Source organism: Phaseolus vulgaris, chromosome 9 (genome assembly GCF_051622355.1).
Source record: "Phaseolus vulgaris cultivar YP4 chromosome 9, ASM5162235v1, whole genome shotgun sequence".
NCBI lineage: Eukaryota > Viridiplantae > Streptophyta > Magnoliopsida > Fabales > Fabaceae > Phaseolus > Phaseolus vulgaris.
Window position 1 is genome coordinate 10,698,069 of NC_143506.1, and position 21,024 is coordinate 10,719,092.

At 27.4% G+C, this 21,024-nt stretch overlaps 2 protein-coding genes across 6 annotated transcripts; one reads left to right on the top strand and one right to left on the bottom strand.

Moving 5' to 3' along the window:
* Positions 1 to 4,856: 4,856 nt before the first annotated feature.
* LOC137821871 (uncharacterized) lies at positions 4,857 to 8,152 on the top strand. Its single transcript, XM_068626663.2, is given in 3 exon segments — positions 4,857 to 5,086; positions 5,282 to 7,977; positions 7,979 to 8,152. Coding segments are annotated over 3 exon segments (2,835 nt in total). The 5' UTR covers positions 4,857 to 4,983; the 3' UTR covers positions 8,015 to 8,152.
* A 1,168-nt stretch (positions 8,153 to 9,320) lies between these two features.
* On the bottom strand, positions 9,321 to 12,476 carry LOC137820908 (Nucleic acid-binding, OB-fold-like protein). Of its 5 annotated transcripts, none has more exons than XM_068625237.2 (6): positions 12,197 to 12,459; positions 11,983 to 12,022; positions 11,008 to 11,170; positions 10,459 to 10,534; positions 9,790 to 9,916; positions 9,321 to 9,618 (listed from the first exon to the last, which is right to left on the bottom strand). In XM_068625237.2, exons 3-6 carry the CDS (start codon positions 11,119 to 11,121, stop codon positions 9,429 to 9,431), a joined length of 507 nt encoding a protein of 168 aa, XP_068481338.1. In that variant the 5' UTR covers positions 11,122 to 11,170; positions 11,983 to 12,022; positions 12,197 to 12,459; the 3' UTR covers positions 9,321 to 9,428. The 5 variants fall into 5 exon arrangements, with proteins under 5 accessions (XP_068481338.1, XP_068481339.1, XP_090151887.1 ...); XM_068625238.2 differs by having other exon boundaries at positions 12,121 to 12,459; XM_090295761.1 differs by having other exon boundaries at positions 10,459 to 10,568; positions 12,197 to 12,448.
* Positions 12,477 to 21,024: the final 8,548 nt, after the last annotated feature.

Consider the following 21,024-nt stretch of genomic DNA (forward strand, 5'->3'; position numbering starts at 1 on the left):
AAAACATAGACATTTGTGGAAAGAGAATAAACTCTGAAGTCTCCATGACTTAAATTGGATAGGACTTTGTCAAGGTGTGCATGGTCAACTTCCTGTAATCAAACTTAATTGATTAGGTCCTTTTACTTCTCACCACTAATAAATAAATTAAAGGTCAACAATATTACTCAGTTAAAAAAAAAAAAACATTATCTTTATAGTTTTTTTTTCACATACATTAATGATAATAATAAACAATATATATATATATTATTTAAAATATTTAAAAAAAAAATTCCCACTAATCAAGAAATATACTTTACTTTTATCTCTTGATGTAATATATTTTATAATAAACTAAAATAAAATAAATAATACTTAAAATGAGGGAATATTGATTAATTTTAATTTTTTAAAGATTAAAATTGCAAGCAGTATAGTATGGATGGGGTAAAAAGGCAACTTAGTAGTCACTTACAATGATAGTTTATCTGTAGTATCTTTTCAATTTTTTTATTTTAATTTAAAATTTATACATACAACAACATATATAAATAATTTATCACGATTTTTTATATTTTTCATAATTATTCATTTTTATCATAGTTACTGTTATATTAAATAAAAAAAATTATATCATCTTAAAAGAATAATATAATTAAAATATTTTTAATTTATAAAATGGTAACTTTTTTTTAATAAATGTGACATAAAAAATAGTAAATATTTATTATAAAGACACTTGAGATTTTGTATATAATTATTTTTGATAATGTAAAATATGTACTTAGACGTGTATTATTATTTCTATACATTATTGAGCAGCATACATGCGTTGAGTCATCTTAATAAATTACATTAATAAATTACATGAATTTGGAATATTTACTTGAAATTTGAATATTTATGTTTTTTAATATTTTTTAAAATTTAATCAATAATTTTTTAATCAATTAAGGAATCATACACTACAAAAAAAAGTCATGAAATATAAACCTTAGAGACAAAAAATAATTAGTTGCTATAATGACTAAATTATAAATCATTTTAAAGACTAAATTTTTTTTTGTTTATATATTAGTTTCTATTATTGTTAAATAGTTTCTAAATTGGTATTTAATTAACAACCAATATTTTTTCTACCAAATTTAGAATCTAAATAATTGGTAGTTAAAATCTTGGTTGCTAATTTTTAAATTGATATCTAATTAACTACCAACTTTAAAATCTAAATAATTGGTAGACAAAACCTTGGTAATTAATAATCTTTTCTTTTCAAATAGAACAAAAAAATAGACAATTTTAATAATTAAGGAACTTTGTCTTTTTATACAATCTTTTAATAGAGTATGCTTACATTATACATCCTTCAAGTTTGTGTGAAGTTAGATCTAGATAATGAGTCTTGTATTTTATATTCACTTAGTTGACTGTAAAATTTTGCAAAAATAATTTTATTGTTGTATAGTTTGAAAAAATTCTGTATACCTATTAAAGATGTGTACTTGTCCATAACATAGAAAGCTTTTGTGTACTCTTATAAGATAAAAATGTTAGTGAGAATATTTATAAATATTTATTTGTTTAGTAGAATCTTTACAATTTGTTTTTGAAATTTAAAAATAACTTAACTTTTGAGTGAATCAATATAAGACTTCCTTCTTGTCTTTTTCTTCTTCTATTTGCTTATTAATTCTCTTAGTCATTTTGTTAAATCATTTTAAGCTTTATTCAAACCATTTTTTTAGAGCTAACATTTACTTTCATATTTTTTTTTACTAAGGTGGTCAAAGTATAATTTTTATGTGTTGTATTTCTTCTTTTCTCTACTCTAATGTATTAGATTTGGATTAAAAATATCCTTATATTGATATAAAAGATTAAAGAACATTATCCAAACATCTCTTAAATATAAAATTTCTTTTTTCTATAAAAGACTTCTTAATTCAAAGAATGTTTATCTACTTACAAAAATATTTGAAAGTTCAGTCATCTCTCCTAATTTACGTCCATATTTCTAACCGTGACTTGATTATTTAACTATTATACATTCTTTTGGAAGATGTTTACCTTTTAAGTAAACACATTCTAATTTATCAATACTTTGGAAATATTGACATTAGTCCTTTTAAGGCACATAATAGTTTATACTTTACGTATAATAATAAATTATAATGCGATTTTTAATGATTTTGAGATTTTAAAATGTGGTAATCCATAATAGATGAGAACATGTTTTTACAAAAAATATTTATATAGTAAAAAACTAAAATAAAAAAATATTAAATTAATAATAAAAAGTAAAATCAAATAAAGTAATATTATAATAAAATTATTATGTCTAATAAAATAATCTTTATTTCTATTTTTCTTCTTATTTATGTATGTTTTTCATTCATTTCTTTTTTATTTATCAAATAAAAAATAAATTAATTTGAGAAATATTTTTCTTTCTCTTTATTTAATTATGTGTACCTGATTATTTTTTCATAAATTAACAAAAATAATATTCTTAGAATACTGAATTATAGTGGATAATTAATCATACAAAAATAGGAAATAAAAAAATATAAATTAACATTAACTTATATATAAGTTAAAATTTATCTTTTAAAAAGTTAATATGAAAAAATAGTATAGGTTAATTTTAATTTATTAAAAAAATTATTTATGTTTCTTACTTTTTCTTCTGAAAATACTTAATAATTTTTTTTATCAATCAAGTTCATATATTAAAATGGTTAACCTATGTAAAAATTTTAAAAAAGGAGAAATAATATAATTTAAATATTTTCAACAAAACATGATGTAAAGGTTGAATGATAAATTCAAAAAAGTAATTTCTTTAAAAAGGTTGAATGATAAAGATCTTATAAAAAATAACAAAATAAATTCTTAAAAAAGGTTTTATAAATACATGCTGATTTAAGTATTGACCAATTCATGTGGTTGCTGTATGATCATTTTACATTGAGGTGGAGCTTATACTAAAGTGAAGAAAAGGGAGTTTTTACATTGAGTTGAAATGTTCTAATTGAATAATTCAACCTTTTTTCTATAAAAAGAAGAAGAAAAAAAGGATAATTATATTATAGTGAAGCATTCATTAAGATGAAGAACACCTAAGAGGGTGACATCATATTTCATCCCTTGTGAAACTTGACTAATTCTCCAACTCAATTTTCTTAGCTCTTTCAATCCTCTCTCCTTATTTATTGCTTTATAATATTAATTATTAGAATTTAAGATTTATTATTACTTTCATTAAAAAAGAAAAGAAAAAGTTTTTTCATTACTTCACAACTTAGATTGTGTTGGTGGGAACAATCATGGTCCCAAGTCAAGATGTATGTCCATATTCTACAAATATATTATTATAATAAATTAAAAAAACTTTTTATAAGTAATTAAAATATAATATTCCAGTAAATACATAATTAAAAAAATTAGAATAAAGTGTTTTTACACTTTAACAGTAAAAAGACAGCTATCTTATACTATTTTTTTATGTTAAAATATTACTGTTCAAAAAAATAATTATCAATCTAACCTAAAGTAAGCACTTAGGGCAAAAGATAATACTCTAAATAAAAAAATTATAGTGTGAACAATGAGAATTTAAAAATTGTTGGTATTGTTCAAAGGAAATGGGACCCATAAATCGTGGCGCGTAATCCGACGTGTAACCGAGGTTGTCGGATTGAGTGACCACACAAAACACGGCCACAATGAAACAGAAAAGAACACCAAAATTCAAACCCAACAAAAACGAAAAAAAAGAAAGTGAAGTGTTTGTGGGATTTGGTCAGAGTTGACTACAAACTCTTCTAGACCCCAAATCAAAGACTATTTGTTGCATTTTCCACACACCAAGAACTCACTACCCCTTCTCTTTCAAATCCTTCTTTTGGTCTAAACTTTGCACCAAAAAAATCCCTTCAATTCTTCACCACTTTCCCTACAACTTCCTCTCCTATTTCCTCTCATTATTCTCTCTGCATCCTCTTCAACAATCTTCGTTACCCTCTACAACCCTTTTGCCCTTTATTCTCTTTCCACTTTCTCATGTTCATCTGTTCGCTCCAATTTTTGGTTTTTCACCTGCAGCCACCTCTCCCATCTAACCTGCCATAGCTAACTAGGCATGTTCCTCTTTCAACGGTTTTTTCATTACATTATTTTTCATGTGGCACACGTTTACAAATGTTATTGTTGTCTAGCTCTTTCATCTAGAGGACTCTGTATATCTGAATGTAAAATTTTCAATAATTTGTAGTGTTTTTTTATAGTTTTTCATTGCCTGCAATGCTGGTTGCTCTTATTTCTTTATCTTACAATAAACTCAGAATATGTTTTGAGGTTGTTTAGAAATTAAAATATTTGATTGGATGTGTTTTACTGTTTGTCTGTGAAGATTGAACTTCGTTATGTGTTTGTTTGTCTTCTGTCTATTTCTAGCACCATACTTGTTTTCTGTTTATTCAATAAAGGTTTTAAAGTAGGAGAAAATTAAGAAGCTATGACTATGAGATCTTCAGTTTTGTTGCCTACGGAATACGGAACTGCCGTATTTTGGATTTAACCCGTGAAGCACGTTCAACCTGTTTTGCCATGATTTTCGGATTTTAGAACATGTTCATTTCAAAGGGCATTTTCTTCTATGGAAAATCTGTGTTAATGTATGTTATAGTTGGTATAAGTGACAAATTCAGTTAACCGTGAAGATCACGTTTGTCCCAAATTTGTAATGTTGGGGAAAAGTTTTTATTATAAAGTTATACTGTTTGCTGCATCTTTCAATTTTCATTTATTTGAATCTCATACCATTTCTCCTTTTCCATAACCAACCCAGAAACTGTATTACATCGATCCAAGCTAAAGTTTATTTATTTGTTATTTGTGTGCAGAAAGTGTTGGAAATTTGATCTTTGACATCTACATCTCTGTGAATTTTGTGGCCTGGACCGAACCTTTGGACTGTAATCATTTACATATTTGAGCCAGATGTCTGTTCGGGTAGTTAGATGCCCTAAATGTCGGTTACTTCTTGAAGAGCCTACAGGATGTGATTTGTACAAGTGTGGTGAATGTGGTACTATTCTTGAAGGTGAAATTCTATTCTTTGCATTTCAAACTTTTTATAGCTTATACGTGGTCTTATTAATGTTAACTCTATGATCCACTTGTGCATCTAAATTTTACCAATAAATTTATGTTTTTAAATGGGGTGCTAATTCTATTCAACACACTCTACATCTTGTAGATCTGAATTACTTAAATCTTTTTATTTCTCTCCATACAGCTAAGAAACGAACAAGTGTGACTGTGAACTTAGAATCCAGTACACAAGAAACTATTGCAGCTACTAGAAAGCATCTGGTTCCTTCTCGGGAATGTAGTTTGAAGGAAAAATCAACTTCCTCTGCAGAATGTGTTGTGGATGGAAATAGTGGAAGGGGTCAACTTGTTCCGTTTATTTTATCAGATGAAGGACAAGAAACTGAGTCAGATATCTATAATTTGTCACACAGAAGGCACAGAATGTCCAGCAAAGGTTGTTCAACTTCAAATAAGACCACTCAGTCTGAGATTGAGGAGGTAAATGAAGGAAAGTTGTTAGAAGAATTGAGAGAGGAGTTGGTTTGTGCACAGGATGAAGATGGCTATAACGATAGATCAGCTTCAACTCTGATAAGGGTAACATCTGAAAAGAAGAATACCGAAGTTGACTTAGAAGGAGTGGAAGAGTTCATTTCTGAGACAGACAGAGAAAATGCCAACAAAAACAAATCAGTTGTAGTAGCTGCTCTCCCTGAAGTGGAAATTACTGAAAGTGTTGATTCAGAAGAAGCAGAAGAGTTAAATGGTGGAAACTTGTCATCAGACGAAGCAGAAGAGGAGTTTAGTTCTGCATTGGAGGAAGAAGATGCCAATAATTATAAATCAAGTCCAGTTGGTGAAAACCTTGAACTGAAAATCACTGAAAGCAATAGAGCAGAAGAGTTAAATGATGGAAAATTGTTTGAGGGAGCAGAACATGCACCCGATGGAGAAGATTTCAACAACAATCCATCAGCCATAGATGGTGCAAAACCTGAAGTGGACACAACAGAAAGTGCTTCTACTACTATAAGGTCAAGTACAGAGGAGGATAACATTTTACACGTTACGCCTGATAAACTTGAAGGGCCACCTGCTAATCTTGTATCCTCTCATAAACAACAGAAGCAAGCTCAAAAAGATGTTCACCGTGGTTTTGACCGTGTAAGGTCTGTGCATACGACAGAATTAATTGATCACAGTTCAGAGCTTAGTGATATTCTTGTTGGAAAACTGTCCAAGTCCCCAACTGCTAGAAGCTCTCATGCTTATTATAATGGCAGCCTTTCTTCTTATGATGCAATGGATGAGCGGTCCCCTATCAAACATTCAGGTCCGTTTGACTACACTCACACCATTGGTAATGATGTTTCTGAGGGAAGGACCAGAAAGGGTAAAGGTCTTGTTAATAACTTGTTCTATGGAGGCGTTGGAACACAACGTCAATCACATTTGACCAATGCGAAGCATCATGCCAAGAAAGATGGTTGGGGGAATCAAAGCAAAGCGGTGGAGGAGACTACAAGAAATGGTCATCGACACTGGAAGAGCAGACAGAGAGACGAGTTTCCTCCCAAAATTCCTTTTCATCGAGGTGGTTCTCGTTCTTACTATGAAAGGGGAAGCTCATCAGACCATATGCATGGTGAGATCCACCGCAGCTCGAGCTTTCTTTCGCATGAATCCTTTGAGGAAACTGACCCAGAGAAGATGAAACTGTTGAGCATGATTCATAAGTTGCAGGATCAACTGAACAGGACTTCCTACTCGAGTGGGGAAATAAATGGAAGACTGTCCAAGGGTGTCTCTTACAAGGGAAATCGTATTCCTGCATATCATACCCGTGACTTTGATGAGGCGAGAAGGTTTTCTCACGGTTTGGATTACCCTTTGTGTAATGGAAGATGTAGTCATGGAGTCAACTGGCACCAAAGGCATAATCAATCCTCACTACCCTATTCAGCTGAGGCAACAAGCAGTGCACTCCATGTTGATCATTCTTGCTACCATTGTCGTTCCCAAGAGAGGCACTTTTCAGCAGATATCTCACCACATGTTCGTTTCCAGCATGAAAGGATACATAGGTCCTGTGCAGGCCGAGATTGTTGCTCTTTTTCTCATCACTCCTATCCTTCAAGTCCACAATGGTTCACAGATTCTAAACTTCCACCAATGTACGGACGTGAAACAAAATCTGATGATCAGAGGCGTAGGGTTCCTGAGTTAAGTAGATATTTAAGGGAGAAAAGGAACTTGGTTGCTAAGAGACATCACAGGCCAGTGGCAGGTGGAGCTCCTTTTGTCACTTGTCATAAATGCTTAAACCTGTTGCAGCTACCTGCAGATTTTCTCTTATTCAAAAGGGCATGTCATCAGCTGAAATGTGGTGAATGTTCAGAAGTGCTCAAGTTTTCACTTCATGGAAGCCATATAGATTTGTTTTCACCAAATAATGCTACTGGCCATCCATCAAGCGACCTTAATGACCAAAGCCAGGTGATTAGTAGCAGCAGTCTACCTTCAGCATCTCATGCAAAGTATTACCGTTATTCACCTGCAGGGGCCATTTCATATTATGATGATTATGGTCTTTCTATCTCTAAAAGCTACTCCTCAGAAGGAGAGCCTATTTCTTTGGCACATTCTCATCACTTGCATGGTAGTGAATATGATAATTCAAGAGTCTCTCGTGGTATATTTGAGCCATCAACTGAGAAGGAGAACATTGCTCCAAGATATTCTAGTGCAAGGAAGAGTTCGGAGGAGACAGATGAATCAGCTATCTTTCCCACCAATATGTCTGGATCTAGGAAATTGGCATCAGAAATGCGGGCAAAGCCACCACCAAAAAGTTCATCACTTCATCTACTGATGGGATATTCTTCACCAAGTCAAGTATATAAGAGGGCCTCGGACTTCTGTTGAAGGTGACTAAGGAGCTCACAGTTGAGAAAATGATTAAAGAGAACTAAAATGTTTGTTGAAGCTGGAAGGATCGAGAATGGGGGAGTTCTGTCAGAAATTCAAATGTAACAAGGCATCCACATGAAGACTTGAAGTGGTTTTCTTTTTCTTGATTTGTTTTTTATTTTGAACTGGCCAAAGGTGTATCAGAAGCAATTTAGCTCCATTATTCAATTTTTGTATACAATTTCTGCAACATGTACTCTGTTTATAATTATTGTAATCTAATGATTTTGTTGTAAAAAGTGTTTGGTATCTGTATTTTAAATTCTTCTTGAAAGATAAGAGTTACTGTCACAACTTTATGCAATTTTTTTACTGGAGGCATATTTTTTTTTTTTTCTCTATCAGGTCATTCATTTTATTTAACACTTCCTCTCTGAAATTGTATAATGGTGCGCAAAAGTTTTGGAGTATTAAATTAGCATTAGGCACATTAAATAGCTTATTCTTTTTTTCAATTATGTTTTAGAATATATATTTCTACATCCTATATATAAAAAACACATTTTGAAAGAAAAGGTATAGATATTTTTCTTTAGTTTAATCAACAGTTATAAATGTAATTTATCATTTAAAGTATGTTCATCTCACTTTAGAAAGAGTTAAATTTAAATAATATACAAATTGGCACAAAAACAAAATTGTCATCCTATCGCAGTATTTTATTTTCTTCTGTTAGTTTCTAAATTTGTACAAGTTTTATTTGATAAGAGCTGCCATATACAAGCCATTCATATTTCTCTTGTTGAAGTGTAACTCTGAAATAAGGTTATCTTCAAATCCATTTCCTTGAAAAAAAAAAAAACCTAATTATTTATTTTCTTTTTATACTACATAGAAATTTATTATTATTAATAAATATTGATGCATGTATTAGAAATTTTAATTTAACTAACGAATATGTTTTATTTAAACTTTTAGATAGATTTCAAATGTTAAGAAATTACATGATAAAATTACAATGTTATATATATTTTTAAAATATTTTGATTTTTTCATTACTAAAATAATTTTATTAACACCCATTTGATCCCAGTTCAACTATTAAATCCTGAATTCATGTCTTCATTAGTCCAATTTTAAAATCATTGATCCTTGCCATTTCACTCTTCTGTATATTAACCCTAATAGTTAAATCTGGCCATTGGCCATTATCTTTAAATGGACAAAACTACATTCCATACAAATTGATTTCCGGTATTTTTGTCTTTTAGTTTTACTTGCTGGTGCAAATTCAACTTTTTCTTTTGGTTGAGGAAGCTGAAAAGCATATCTTCAATAGAATCAGCACATAAAAATAGGACAAGAACATTATTTCACATAAATTGCCGGTTTAGCTTGAATGTAATAATTCATAAGATATGGGAGCCTAACTATATGATTCAATCATCTGTATCTGAACAAGACTCTGAATCTCCATCAGCTTGCAACTCGAAAGGTCTCAGTCTGTTTGTATTGGCTTCCAATGGAGGTAGTCCATCATCATCATCACTGTCCTCCAGCTCATTCTCTTGCTTGGAGGCAGAAGTTTCCTTTGATTCATCTACCATTGCAGTTTTAAAACTTTGAGGCCTATAGGTTGGCAAATGATTGAAAGAGTGAGTATAATGCCTTGAGTGTGAGTACCGTTAGATTCTACCATATAAAATCCAAAATTTGATATAGAAAGTAAATATATGATTAATCAACAAAGGAACCCAAAGCAAGTAAATACAAAAATTAAAACTGGAAACAGTAGCACACCATTCTGGAGTTTTCTGTAGTTCTCGAACTTGTTCGTAGAAAAGAACTTGAGAAACAAGGCATGCAACCTTGCTACCCGATTCAAGAGCCTTTTCCTTTCCAGTTTCATCAACAACAACAAAGCTCCCTGCAACACGAGAAAGAAGGGTTAAATGTAAACTCTTTGGCCGACGGGTTGGAGTAACATAAAATCTAAAAGAACACACATGGTGCATTAGCCAACACCAAACAGAACATGCAAGTAACTCAAAAACAACGTTTCTAGCAGTACACACTACAAATATGTTCAAGTTTGATAACGATGGATTGTTTAACAAAACAGGTTGGTGAAGTTGACATGGCTTCATAATAAATAGTTCTACACCCCATATCGACAAATTCATTGTTAGCTAAGAATTTTCTGAATTCTTGAACAATGAAGCAGTAAAGGTTTAAATAAAAACAGCTTGTTAAGTACAGTTGAAAAGAGGACAAACTATAACTATCCAGTGGTCCATGAATAAACTTTCACTAATGTCCAGATAGAAAATAGCAATTATAGCACAACCACTTCCTATCATGGACAGGAAAAGTAATACTATTATAATAAAGCAATTGATTTTGTTTTTAAAAACTAGGAATACAAAGTAACATGGCGTAGTACTGAATTGCTTTTTAAATAGGACATACCTCGTTTAATCCACACGCTTTTCTGAAATTTAGCAGGAAATAGAGCCAGTGATTTGTTGCCACATGCATCCATCACCTTCACACGTCCAAATCGAAATATAAACAAGAATCTATACACATAAGTAGTACACACATATTATAAAGGGTTGTTTACATTGAATAGAATAGACTGATTTTAAGATGACATATTGCTTTCTTTCCCCTTTTTCCATGCTTTTAATACAATCTGTATATTTTTCTCTCCATGTACTATTTTGTTCTATTTTCTTTCTTGCAGAAATGATAAAAGTATCCAGGCAATCCCTGCAACACCATTAACTATTTACTTTTATAGAAGTACCAATTGTTTTGTTACCATTACCAGGGTAGAACTGCAACTTATTTTCCTTGTGAATATGTATTTACCCCTTATTTTCACAGATGCAAACATTCAAACAATATTCCTTGACTAATTGAGAAGTTTGCAAGTTTCACCACAGTTATTTTATCATTTTCCTCAGCATAAATAAGAAAGAAAATTTGGAAGATTTAGGACTAGTAAAGCAGTACCTCAATGATATTAGAGCCTCGTAAAGACACCACCTTCATGATGTTTTGCCCTTCTTGAAGGGTAACATGTTTTTCCTCAGTTGCCCTCTTCAAATTCTTCCTTCCTCCTCTCATGGCCACCTAAAACCCTGATTTCCTACTTGTCAAGGTTTCTCACTAAACTCTGCATATCACAAATGGCGGTTTAACAGACTAACTCAAAAGACAACATTACATAATTCAATATTATATATTCCATTCTGTCATACATCTTCAGAAACACCAATAACGTTATGTTTCAAAAGACAGCAATGCAGAACAGTGTTTCAACCATCAAAAGGGGAAAAACTAAAAATCCCAAACCCCAGTAATACCATAAATTCATAATTCATAATCATTCTACACCCGAGCCTTCACACATTAACCATCCCAGCAGCTTTGAACAAAGCTTGCCAACTGGAATAAAAGTTAACCCACTTTGAACAAGAGAATTTGTAAGTAGGTCCAAACATGATTTGCTTCAGCACTAAAACCAAGCACAAAATACACTTTATAAAACTACACCTTTCATGTTTTGCAAAACAAACTAGTTTAATTGTCCGAAAAGCAATATAGTATTATTAGTTCATTTCCTACATAACCAATTCAAAAGAAAGTTTACCTAAATAGTTCAAAACCCAGTTAAATTAACTGGTTCTGTCTACGAAGAGTTTGAAACTTGTAATTAGGAGCATAACATGTGCCAATAAAATGTCAAAGGCAATCAATAAATAAATATTCTAGAAACTGATAAACTGGTTCCATAAGGAAATACTAGACAGCATTTTCTAGAGAAGGAAGCTTATAATTAAGAGTTATAGAGAATACTACTGCTTCCTCAGCAGGCTTGTTAATTCTGATTAAAAGATACAACAAAACGCCATATTTGAAAGACCAAGGCTATAAATTCCAGCGTACATTCTAAAATTCTAAACCACACAAGGAAGAATTTGTTACCAGGGAGGAAAAGTAATATCGACATCACCCAATTGCAATCCTAACATACAACAAGACATTTTTCAAAAGTGCATCGTTGAATAAATAAAGATCTCTATAGATAAAAGAACAGATATAATATAAGAATTTGAGTATAACCTTGATGAAACACAAATGCAGACACAAATGAAAGCCCAGCACATTTCAGCTTAATAACAAAAAACAAACCATCAACCTGAATGACTGCGGCGGTGGTGGCGACTGACCCGAGAAAGTCACGTGGTGGTGACCATTGGATGCAGAATGTCGCGCGGTGGTGATGGTGGCGGTGACTGCGTTCGTGCTTCTTCTCCGAACCAGGACGACGGTGGTGGCGGTTGCTACGGTGATGGCGGTTGCGCGGTGGAGATGGTTGCTGCGGTGGTGGCGGCTAGCAGCTCGAAGGTGACCTTGGTGGTGCTGCTGTCGGGTGTTTGTGATTTAGGGTTCACTTCACCATCCGTACGTAACATTTTCTTTTTTATTTAATTTTTAATTATATTTTTATAATATTTATTTTCTTTATTTGTTGATATATGGTATTATATTAGAAGTAAATAATTATTTTAGAAGTAAATAAATATCTTATGTAAATAAATAATATTTATCATATTAGAAGTAAATAATTATTTTAATTTAATTATATATTCATATTTTATAAATTAAATTTATTGTAATATTTTTTTTAATAACTAATTAATGTAAGATGTATATTTTTTAAGTATATTTCTTGTTTAGTCACCTTCTAAACTTTATTTTATTGAAAGATAATAATAAAAGAGTAATTAAAATAAAATTAGATTGAAAAATAAATAATATATTAATTATAATTATTAAATAAATATTGGAATTATTTTAATAAATTGGTCTCATTGATTATGTAATATATGAAATGATATATTAAATTTAGTTATGGAGTGCTTTGTTAAAAAATTCGTATGTTACATTTTTCACAATTTTAATTTTTAAAAGAAAATAATATAATTTACAAAATAATTATTTTAGAAGTAAATAAATATTATATGCAAATAAATAATATTTATCACATTAGAAGTAAATAATTATTTTAATTTAATTATATTCGTATTTTTATAAACTAAATTTATTGTAATATCTTGTTTGTAATAACTAATAATGTAAGATGTATATTTTTTAAGTACATTTCTGGATTTAGTCATTTCTAAACTTTATTTTATTGAAACATAATAATAAAAGAGTATTTAAAATAAAATTAGATTGAGAAATAAATAATATATTAATTATAATTATAATTATTAAATATATATTGCAATGATTTTAATAAATTGGTCGGATTGATTATGTAATATATATAAAAAGATATATTAAATTTGGTTTTGGAGTGTTTGTTAATAAATTCGCATGTTACATTTTTCACAATTTTATTTTTAAAGAAAATAATATATTTCTCAAAATAATATAAGTTTATAAATTATTTTTTTTTATAAAAAAAACAATGAATAACTTACATCTGTATGTAATAATTTAAAAAAAATTAATAAGTTACATACGGAACCAATCCATATCTAATAATTTAAAAAAAAAAATAGTTACATACAATAATTTAAAAAAAATTAACAATTTACATACGGAAATATCCCTATGTAATAATTTTTATTATTTTTATTTAATTTTAAAATCAGTTACATACAAAAAAAAATTGTATATAACAGTCTTATTTTTAATTAAAATTATAAATAACTTACATACAGATTAGGTCCGTATGTAATGTTTTCCGCTTCTTGACACCAAAATTACATACGAACTTTATTCGTATATAACGACCTTTTGCTTACATACGAAAAAATCCGTATGTAATGTTTATTTACATATGACATTTTATCCGTATGTAAATATTCGTATGTAATGTCTACTTTACATACAGATTTTTATCCGTATGTAATAATTTGTATATAATTTGAGTTTTTCTTGTAGTGGTAGAACCTTAATGAACCTGGCAAGAGCCAGAGGGCAAAGACTGATGGTGAATGTATAACTTGACGGCAACGGCGATGACGGAAGTAGTGAACAGAGGTGGCAAGGTATGAGAAAGTGAATGTTATAGCTAAGTTAGGTTTTCTTCCGTGCCAATGCGAATTGGAATCAAAATTACTCCTTTCAAAATAGATCTTTATTTATATATTTTTCTGGCTTAAAGTTAGGAGGAAAATGATACAATATTTTATTTTGACAACTTTTAGAAACAACCCCTATCAACTCTTTTATCAATACTAACCAAACATATATGCTGATGCAGCTATATTTATAATTTATTAATCTAAAACTATATAGTTTTATAATTTTTATAGTTTTATTATTTTTAAAAATAATTAAATAAAAAATAATATAATTTAGAATAAGTACATAATTTTATAAAAATAGATTAAAAAACTTATGTAATCATTATTTTTTTTAAACTATTCAAATATTTATTTATTAAATAATAAAAATATTATTTCTCATTTATTAGAAGATAAAATATCCAATTAAAAATAAATATATACCTATATATAAAGGGGATTCTCCTCTTAACTACCATCTTATTTTATTTTAATTTTATCTCTATCTTTCTATCTTATTATTTTATTTGTCATTTTATGAAGAGTTTAAATTTTATATCTCAGAGTTTAAACATTCTACAATTGCATCTTTTTTTCCGGTTCATCTTCCACTTTTATCCCATCAAACTTTCTATCATCTTTTTTTCCTTTTCATTAAAAATCTTTTTCTCCAGTTCATCTTCACTTTTATCCCATCAAACTTTCTATCCTCTTTTTTTCTCGATCATCTTCACTTTTATCCCATCAAACTTTCTATCCTCTTTTTCTCTCGATCATCTCCACTTTTATCATATTTTTCTCCTGATCATCTATTTTAAATTTAAAATGGTAGTTAAGAGGAGATCCCCTATATATAGGTAATTTAAAATTTAATATTTAAAATTTAATATTTAAAATTTAATATTTAAAATTTAAAATTCAAAATTCACTATTTTAAATTTAAAATGGTAGTTAAAAAGTAGATCCTCTATATATAGATAATTTAAAATTTAAAATTTAATATTTTAAATTTTAAATTTATTAGTACATAAAACGTATACGAAATTAAATATTAAAACTTAAATATTAAAAATTAAAAATTAAATATTAAAACATTAAAATTAAAATTCAAAATTTTAAATTTTAAATGGTAGTTAAGAGGAGATCTCCTATATAAGTAATTTAAATTATAAGGATGATCAATCATTCGCATTGGTTAAGCCAATTGACATCAAGGTATAATAATTTTATAATGTTATTTTTTTATTCATAATGTATTATAAATTTATATTGTTAATATAAATGTGTGAAAAATAATATTTTTCTTATTTTAATTTTAATATTAAATATAAATATAATATAAATGAATACATAAAAAATCGGATACACTGTCCGCTAGTATCAATAATATTTATAAGTATTTTGACATAGTTTTCTTTACACATGTGATTATTTTAATTTAGTTTAAAAAAACACTTAATAAAATGATAAAAAAACTATGTAAAGTAGAATAATTTTTTATTAATATTAGCGGGCATATTTTTATTTTTATCATTAAAATATATTTATGTACATTTATGTTCAATATTAAAATTTAAATAAACAATATTATTATTCGTATATTTATATTATAAATATAAATTTATAATTTATTTTAAATGATTATGCTATCTATCTATGTTATATGGTATCTCACTACAAGAAAAACCCTAAACCCTAAATCAACATTACATTACATACGGATATAATCCGTATGTAACTTTTGGTGCCATGGAGCGGGAAGGCTTACATTTAACCACTACACCGAACAAATGGTTTAGTATGATTATGATTTTTATTATACTTATTATTATTAACAATATTAATATTAATAATATGAATATAATATTAATAATATGAATATAATCTATACCTATATATAAAGGGATTCCCCTCTTAACTACCATCTTATTTTATTTAAATTTTATCTTTATCTTTATATCTTATTTTATTTGTTATTTTGTGAAGAGTTTAAATTTTATATCTCAAAGAGTTTAAATTTAAAACTAAATATTTGTAAAGTGAGGTTTGTTCAGGAGCATTGTACAATTACATCTTTTTCTCCAGTTCATCTTCACTTTTATCCCATCAAAAGTTCTATCATTTTTTTCTCCTCTTCATTCTCACTTTTATGCCATCAAACTTTCTATCATATTTTTCTCCAAATCATCTTCACTTTTATCCCATCAAACTTTCTATCATATTTTTCTCCTCTTCATCTTCACTTTTATCCCATCAAACTTTCTATCATATTTTTTTTCAAATCATCTTCACTTTTATCCCATCAAACTTTCTCTCATCTTTTTCTCTCGATCATCTTCACTTTTATCCCATCAAACTTTCTATCATTTTTTTCTCCTCTTCATTCTCACTTTTATCCCATCAAACTTTCTATCATATTTTTCTCCAAATCATCTTCACTTTTATCTCATCAAACTTTCTCTCATCTTTTTCTTCCGATCATCTTCACTTTTATCCCATCAAACTTTCTATCATTTTTTTTTCTCCTCTTCATTCTCACTTTTATCCCATCAAACTTTCTATCATATTTTTCTCCAAATCATCTTCACTTTTATCCCATCAAACTTTCTCTCATCTTTTTCTCCCGATCATCTTCACTTTTATCCCATCAAACTTTCTAGAAGAAATCGCACTTATGTTCCAGAACCACTTCGAACCACTTCCGTTCCAGAACCACTTCGAACCAGAACCACGAAACCAATCAGTAAGTGTTGTTTTTCATCTTATTTTATTTTTCATTTTGTGAAAAATTTAAATTTTATATCTCAAAGAGATACTAACAGATAAAACTACTTTAAATTCAAAATTAAACATTACAAAGTGAGGTTTGTTGAGGAGCATTGTACAATTACATTATTTTTTTCTTCCATTCATCTTCCCTTTTATCCCATCAAACTTACTTTCTATTTTCATATTCAAATTACCACCAGAAGTTGTACTTTCGTCGTTCCAAAACGACGAAACCATTCAATAAGTGTTGTTTTTCAATTATAAAGTAGAATATGAAAATGCAATGTCTGATTTTAATTTTATTTTTTATTGTGCTCACACAAAACACAAACAAATAGAACTATTAAAGAAAAACAAACAAATAAGAATTGTAGGGTTTTGTTCATTGAATAAAAAATTGAAAGAGAAAAAAACGTACCCGATAAAACTGTGTATGTGGAAGTGAGAGGGGTTAGTATATGAGAAAGGAGGGATTAGGAAGAAAAGGGAAAGCGCATTAAGAAGTTTCGAGAGAAGAATATACTGAACACTAAAAAAACTCCATTGTTATTTGTCTGATGTGAATATAAAATGTTAGTTTTCGTTTCTCTCTTTCCATTTTTTCTGTTTCTGTTGATTTTCTTTTATCTAATTATGCTTTTAATTCTAATTTTATTCAAGCCTTTGAAAGAAAGATATTTTAATTTTTTTGTCATCTAGATAATTTTTTTTTTAAATATTATCATATTTTATATATTTATTTTCACATTTTGAAAAATATTTTCAAAAAGATATTTTTCATTTACGCTATTTTTTTTCCATCTATACTAAAATTTAAAATTCACAATTTATATTAAAATTTAAAAATTTAAAATTTAAAATTTAAATTTTTTTATCTCTCAACTCCTCTATCAACTACTCTTAATTATTTTATTTAAATTTTAAAAAATGTTTCATAATTACTTATTAACTTTTTTGTTTAAATTATTTTGTTTAAATTCAAAAAAATTGTTCTGTAACTACCCTATCAATTAATTTATTTTAATTCAAAAAAAAATTTATGTAACTACTCTATCAATTATTTTTTATAGATATTTTATTAAAATCTTAAAAAACTAATAACTACTCTATTAACTAAAAAAAAAACCAAAAAATAAAATAAAATAAAATATTGACATAAGATTAAATTATAAAAAAAATACATATACTTAAAAATATTTACAGAGAATTTTTTTTAATATATCTATACCTATATATAAAGGGGACTCTTTAACTTCCCTCAATTTTTTTCCTATTTTATCTTTATATCAATATTTATTTTATTATTATGTACATTGTGTCATTTCTTATTTTTTTAAAATTAAATTTAAAATTTTATATTTTCAAAAATTTTAAATTTTAAATTTTTAAATTTTCAAACTCTAAAGTCTTTTCCAAACACTTCAAAAATTTTAATAAATATAAGTGTAATGTATGAATAATAATTTGAGAATTGTGTGTTCCTACATATTTTAAGATTATTATTTTGTAATTATGTTGGGGAATGTGAGAAGACCAAACTTTTGGTTAGGTATAAGAGCATTACTATACACTAATAATTGTTTTGTATTTTTTTTTCACTTTTACTAATAATATAAATGTAATGTGTGAATAATAATATTGTTTATTCAATTTTACTATTAAATATAATTATATAAAAATAAAAAATACGGATACACCGTGAGTGTCTGTGTTCCCGCTAGTATTAATAATATGAATATTAATACTAATAATATTAATAATAATACTAATAATATGAATATAATACTAATAATATGAATATAATACTGAATATTAATACTAATAATATTAATATTAATAATAATATTAATAAAATTTAATATTACATTTGATTTATTGTGATAAAAAAATATAATTATTTAATTATTTTAAACATATTTAATTAAAAATATCTATATCTATACCTATATATAAAGGGGATTCTCCTCTTTAACCGCTCTTAATTTTTTCCCTATTTTATCCTTATATAAATATTTGATTATATTATGGATATTGTTGTCACTAATAATATGAATAATATTCATAAATATTAATAATATGAATAATATTAATAAATATTAATAATTCTATACCTATATATAAAAGGGATTCTCCTCTTTAACCGCTCTTAATTTTTTCCCTATTTTATCATTATATAAATATTTTATTATATTATGGATATTGTTTCATTAACAATATAAATAATATTAATAATATGAATATAATTTGATTTATTATTAATAATAATAATTATATTAATATGTATAAATTATGTTAATAATAATAAGTATAATAAAAATGATAATATGATCAAAGAATTTGTCTGGTCCAGTGGTTAATTCTTTTCCTGAGCACTGGAAGGACTTGGGTTCGTCACCACCTCACACCTTAGTCTTTGTGACCAAGACTACTACTGAACCTGATATCTCATTTAATATGATTTAGTATAACTTTTCACACTAAACACAAGATATACCTTACATGTCATCAACCAATCTTAGTAGATTATGATTATCTTGGTAGCTCCATTTTGCTTGAACTATTTTTTTTTTAAACATTTTTTACTTAATAAGCTTGATGGCAATTCAACTGAAAACTTTAGAAACGTAAAAGGTTGAAGTTCTCTATTTTAAATTTCTTTCAAATTAATACTAATTTGTTCTAGAAGGTCATAGAAAGATTCAGAAAACTTTTTATACTTAAATTAATAAAATAATTTAAATAAAAAATATAAGAAATAACTTAGTATTAGTGAATATTTATTTACAAAATTTGGAACTTTCAGTAATAAAGTAAAGTAACAAAAAAAATATCCAGCTTTCAATTCAGTATTCAACTATATAAACCAATCAACAACTAATAAGATTAATTTCTTAACATATCCATAATAATTAGGTGTAAGTTAATTGCAGTTCCTATAAGTAATTACACTTATTATTGGATATCAAGTATAAATAAATAATTCATGATTATGATTAACATTTGTTCTGAAATAGAAAATTAAAATATATATGAACTAAATACTGAGCAATGCATTATCTCCTGCAACAATTTTTTTGCTCACAAACACTTTCTACTGGAATTTCCAATCATCAAACTTGTCAATAGTCTTAATAGTTGAGAGAGAAATAATTATTATTGCATTATCAGTTGCCCCTTCATCATGGATATGTTCTGGTTGGAGTGTGTGCTTAACAAGTGTAAGAAAATGAAATGTTCAAGTTAATTTCACAAGAGAATTAAACCTTAATTTCACTATAACTCTAAATTATATGTCCATCTCAAATATAACGTCTTGAAGCAAAAACAAATTGATTTTATAATATAATATAACTATTCCTAATAACATGTCATTGTTAAATTACTCATAATTAGTGTTACTGTAGAAAAAAAAATCTAAATACCAAGAATAAAAAAGTTATAGATAAATTTGTTAAAAACAAAAGTAAAAAGGAAAAAAGCTTCTGATGGATGGATTTTTCAAATTGTTGGCACAATTTCAATGGTTGTGGCTTGCAAGGAGCAAACTCTATCTTCTTTCATTAAAGTCGTGGCTACAAAAACACGTTTAGACGATTTTAGCAGATGAAGACACAAAACACACACACATTGAATTTTTCAAACATGCATCTTCTTCGTCAAGCTGTTGTAGAACCATCTTAATATATTTATTTAAATCATATATATTATAGCTTTTAAATATTTTTAACTATTTGAATTATTTAAACTATTAATAATAAATGTTTTATTCTAAGTACATTTTTAATATAAGAAATTATGGTTTATTTTAGTGTAAGCGGTTCTCGGTAATTTTTTTTTTTAAAATTAAAATAATAATTTAGTTTAGTTTTCTTTTTAAAACAATTTAATTGATTGTATATGTAATTCAATTTAGTCAAGTACGAATTATCTTCCACGCCTTGTTAAAATAAATATCTGAAAAGTAATAAAGGTGCTATACACTCTCTATACTAAAAAATATTCATCATCTTAATAAATTAATATTTTAATTATATTTATCCATTGACACTGTTTATTTTAAAAAAATCATCTAACATTCTAATAAATTAATATTTTAATTATATTTAATTTATTTTTTAATTTAAAATATTATTATATTATTATAAAAAGTTATGAAGTGGATGTTTTTTGTTCTTGG